Consider the following 5,007-nt stretch of genomic DNA (forward strand, 5'->3'; position numbering starts at 1 on the left):
TTATATTCCCAGTGTTTAGCAAGGTGCCTGCCACATGGCAGGAGGCTGAACAAATAAATAAATGAGTTAATGTTCTAGACTGTGCTATTGACACCCTAAGGTGCACACTCTTCTTCTGCCATAGTAATGAAATACCAAATTTTCAGCTGGGTGCTGGAATGCCCAGAATCAAGACAACTTTTCCCAAGCTCCGTGGCACCTAAATGTGACTGCATAATTAAGTTCTGACCAATGAGATGCAAGCAGAAGTGGAAAACTCCATTTTCTTTCCTGCTTCCTCTTTTCTACTGACTGGAACACAAGCATAAAGCCAAGAGCTCCAACAAGCATGCTGTATGCCAAGAGGTGACCCTGGGAATGAAAATAACCCAGCATGGAGCCACAAGACAGAATCTGGGTCTCTGGTCTATGGAATTTCAAAACACTCTAAGACTGATGACCTTTGAAATTCTTGAATGTGAAATAAACTCGTATTTTCCTTAAGTGACTTTGAGAGGGTTTCCTTTATTTGCAGCTGAACCTAATCCTAAATACAGTTGACCCTGAAGAACATGGGTTTAAAGTGCCTGGGTCCACTTATACACAGATTTTTTTCAGTTAATATATTAGAATGTTTTTTGGAGATTTGCAAGAACTTGAAAAAACTTGCAGACAAACTGGGTAGCCTAAAATACTGAACAAATTAAGAAAAAGTTAATTATGTCATGAATGTATAAAATATATATAGATATACATGTATTGCACAAAATATGTGTTAATCGACTGTTTATGCTATAGGTAAGGCTTCCGTCAACAGTAGGCTATTAGTACTTAAGTTTTGGGAGTAGTTGAAAATTACACATGGATTTTCATCTGCGGGGGGGAGGGGGGACTGTTTCTCCTAACCCTTCGTTGATCAAGGGTCAGCTGTATTTACTTAATTATTTCCTATTGTGTGTTTAGCTAGTTTTTCACTTTTAGCCTCTACACATAGTACTGCAGCCATGTTCCATAGCAGGAGCCAATAAAATTTTCTGAAACAAAAAGTTCACTGGTATCCAAAGACATAAGGGAGAGGGAGACTTGATCTGGTCGGGGGAGGGACATGAGAGCTAGAACGCCACTGGTTAGGCTGGATATCCTCACCTCTGATGCCCACCTTCCAGCTCCCTAGCAGGGCTTCACCAATGCACGACGCTCCCTGGAACACAGTTTGAAACCTACTGACCAAGATTTAGGGGGCGTGGTCACATTTTTAATATTAAAGTGGAGGAAAACCCCAGAGACATAGAGTACTTGAGAGCATCTAAGCAGGTACCACTTAAGTTACACATATAGGCATTCTCTTTAATGTATTTTTTCCACAAAAAAAGTCATAGTTTTTATGTATTGCTCTGAAATATCTTTCCAAATTAATACATATTAATCTCACATTCTTTTTAACAGCTGGTGCAATATTTCACAGTTTGATACAATATTATGTAAATGTACCACAACAAACTTGACCGTTTCCATGTTGATCACCATAAGTAGTTTCAATGTTTTCATTATGTTGAATAATGCTACACACACACACACACATTCCCATATCTAGACCGGACACCTAAAACCGCTCTCTCCACTTGACACATCGAAACCAACAATTAGTTCTCTATAGACTTACTGAGCTTAGACTTTCAATGTAAACCATTCTTTTGAGCTTTGATTCTTTGCTTTCCATTATGGTCAAAGAAAGGGATAAAAGTTACATAAGACAAATCAAAGCTTTGCCCTCGCAGTCCATAGGCAAATCCCATTTATGAAATAATCATTCCTTTTCTTACTGTTCATTTCCCATTTTTTTCTTACATGTAATTGGCACTCTCGAGAGCCGGCACTCTTGGGATGCTCCTGGTGGGTGGCGGTATCCGGAGGCTGGGGAGGTCAGGGTTGTTCTGCGGGCCTTGCCAACGCGCCGCCGGCTACTCGTACTCCAGGAACTGCTTGTGGTAGAACAGCAAGTATCCCTCGCTGTCCAGCACGTCGGCGATGCCAGCCTTGGTGATGATGGCGTCGTCACACTTGAACCACTGGTCCTTGTGCTGACGGATGAAGCTGGTATAGTGGCCGCTTTCCAGGGTCCCCTGGTGGTTGACCACCACAAACAAGGAGTACTTGTTGTCGTTACTGAAACCGTCTGTAGGCGGCTGGTGCTGTCCATTCATCCGGCTCTCTTTGCTGGAGGCCATGAAGGGGGTCATGTCCAGCTCCAGGGGGAACGACACGTAGGTGGTGATCTTCCACCGGAGTTTGGCCGAGTGCTCCAAGCGCTTGAGGTGGAAGCAGGCCACGATGGGCAGCTTCTTCATGGTGAGCTGCTTGGTGGGCTCCTGGTAACTGTGGCAGCCGCTGCACTTGATCTTGGCACTGCTTCATAAGTGCTCTGGCCTGGTAAACCTCAGCAGGCAATCCGTGAGGGTCGTGGTCCCCGCCACGTGGCTCTCCCCGTTCACCACGCTGCCCTCGCTCCGAGGGCCCAGTGGCCAGAAAGGGGTGGAGGAGCCGGTCAGGTCCAGGCTGATGTCCCAGAAGGGGTCGATAGTGGTGGAGACGCCATGGCACACCTGGCAGGTGACGTCCGACTGCAGCCCGCCCGTGAAGATCTGGTCTATGATGCAGCTGCAGTGGTTGGGGTTGTCAGCCTTCTTCCCACTGTCATCACCTTTGCAGTGCCAGTGCAGGACGTCCAGGGCCGCGATGAGGAACTCGTGCGCATCCTGCTGCTCGTACCCCGCCAGGTGGCGGGCGTGAGTCCACACCAGGTGCAGCAGCTTGTATGGGATGTGGGGGGCCCGGTGCCCGGAGTAAAACTCCTGGAAGAGAGATGACATCTCGCAGACCAGGCAGGAGCCGGGGCTCTGCATCTCTCAGCGGTGCCGGTCTGACAGGAAGAAGTCCCGCAGCAGTGGAGTGTGCATGAGCGCCTGCACGATGCAGTTCATGAAGCACGTGTTCCCCAGGTTGATGAGCCCGCGGAGACCCATGGTGCAGTTGGAGGTGATCTTCCGCTGCTTGGGGTTGTGTTTCATTAGCTCCAGCTCCCGCTTGGTCGGCTCCCAGGTGGAAAACTTCTCCCCAACACCTTGCATTTTCCAAGCTTTCCGCTGCTTCTCTTTAGCGATGATTTCTATGTCCTTGTAGATGTAGTCCTGACAGAGAAAGCAGTAGATGCCTCCATACACCAGCTCTATGGCCAGGTTGTGTCTCTTCACCTTGGCGTGCTCATGGATGTGCTTCTTCGTAAAGCAGCCAAAGAAGACGCAGTGCAGGCAGGAGTGCAGCCTGTTCAGGTGGACGCCACACACGTGACAGACGCACGACTTCGCCTTCGGCTTGCCGGCCTCCGCCGAGCCGCTCCACACGAAGCACTGGTAGATGGCGCGCAGGTTCTGCTTCCAGTTGTCCACCTTGAAGCAGCCCGGGGGCGTCACCACCAGTTCCGACTCCATGGCCTCGCCGTCCGGCTCGGGCCGGGGCGCCGGCGGGGACGAGGACGACGCCAGCGCGGCGCGAGGCTGGACGGGCCAAGGACAAAGCGGAGCCGCGCGACGGGAGTGGCGGGCGCCGCCCGGGCTGCGCTCGCGGGTCGCCGAGGCCTTTTTTTTTTTTTTTTTTTTTAGAATAAAACGCAGTTTTATTATGACAAGGAAAGACTACAAGCCATTAAGGGGGGAGAAAAGTCAACAGGTAAACAGAGAAGTCTATTCCTGAGCCACCTTCTGCTTCACTAGTATTTATTTCTACTGAGGCACTAGTCCAAGTTATAATTAAATATTCAGTAAGGCTAGTCTTCTTTCAGTGACTTTTTTTCTAGAATATTTCCTCTTTGCTATTTTTCTTAATTTATTCTTTAAACTGAATGATATAATCTTTTTGTCAAAATTTTTTTAATTGATGTCAAATTTTTTTTAATTGTAAATTGGATTACATTAAATCTGTTATTTAAATTTAAGAGACCCATCATTTTACAGTTCACATTTGGCATAGAAAAGTAAATACAAAGTACTCAATTAAAAATGACAAGCAACAGGGAAACAGCAACATGAGTATAGAATCAGCAGGGAGAAAGCAGACAACAGAAATAGACTCACAAAGACTACAAATGCTGGATTTACAGACAAGCAGTTTTTTTTAACTATGCTTACTATGTTTACCAGCTTTTTCAAAGTGACAAACCACCTAAAACTCAATGACTTAAAACAACAAACATTTACTATTGCTCATGATTCTGTGACTTAGGTGGGAGGATTTTCTGATCTGGGAGGACTCAGCTGGGACTGGACGGTCCAGGACAGCCTTTCTCACATATGTGGGCCTCAGATGGGATGGCTGGGGTGGCTGGGATGGTTGAAATTGGTGGAGTCTCCCTCCACGTGGTCCTTCATCTCCAAGGAGGCTGGCCGAGGTTTGTCTACATAGTGGCAAAGCGTTCCCAGCAGCAGCAGAAGACAAGCCCTAAAGCACTGGCACTTTTCAAGCCTTTTCTTAGGTCAAGTTTGCTACTTTCCCATTAGCCAAGGTGAGTCACATAGCCAAGCCCAGAGACAGCAGGGACAGCAATACCTACAAGTGTGGTAATCACAGTGGCCACTTTGCAAACAATCTCCCTCACTGTGTTTAAAGAAATGAAAGAAAATCTTGAAATGTGAGAGAAAATAGGAGACTAGAGAAGAGATCTAGCAGAGTGTACCACTCTAAGATCCAGGCAAGAGGGCAAACAGGGTCCTGCTCTTGGCCACACACTTTGGAGCCCTAAATACCACACATAAAACCAAATATATTAAAGAACACAGGAGCATCACTGTCACTCAGGATCTTGCACTTTTCATTTTTATAACTAACACCCTTCAGACCCCAGAAAAAGCATCTCCATATCACTTTCTTTTTGTCATCAACAGTCAGCTGCATCTGAAAGCTCTGAAGCCTTTTGTGTTCTTCCCAGCCACCATCAGAGACTAACACTACTTCAGAATAAGGGGTGGGTTCAAG

At 46.9% G+C, this 5,007-nt stretch overlaps 1 protein-coding gene across 1 annotated transcript; it reads right to left on the reverse strand.

Moving 5' to 3' along the window:
- Positions 1 to 1,852: 1,852 nt before the first annotated feature.
- Positions 1,853 to 3,482, reverse strand: LOC105105099 (ubiquitin carboxyl-terminal hydrolase 22-like). Its single transcript, XM_064480864.1, is given in 1 exon segment — positions 1,853 to 3,482. A coding segment is annotated over 1 exon segment (1,527 nt). The 5' UTR covers positions 3,468 to 3,482; the 3' UTR covers positions 1,853 to 1,940.
- Between the last annotated feature and the right edge of the window lie 1,525 nt (positions 3,483 to 5,007).

Source organism: Camelus dromedarius, chromosome 30, assembly GCF_036321535.1.
Source record: "Camelus dromedarius isolate mCamDro1 chromosome 30, mCamDro1.pat, whole genome shotgun sequence".
Taxonomy (NCBI): Eukaryota; Metazoa; Chordata; class Mammalia; order Artiodactyla; family Camelidae; genus Camelus; species Camelus dromedarius.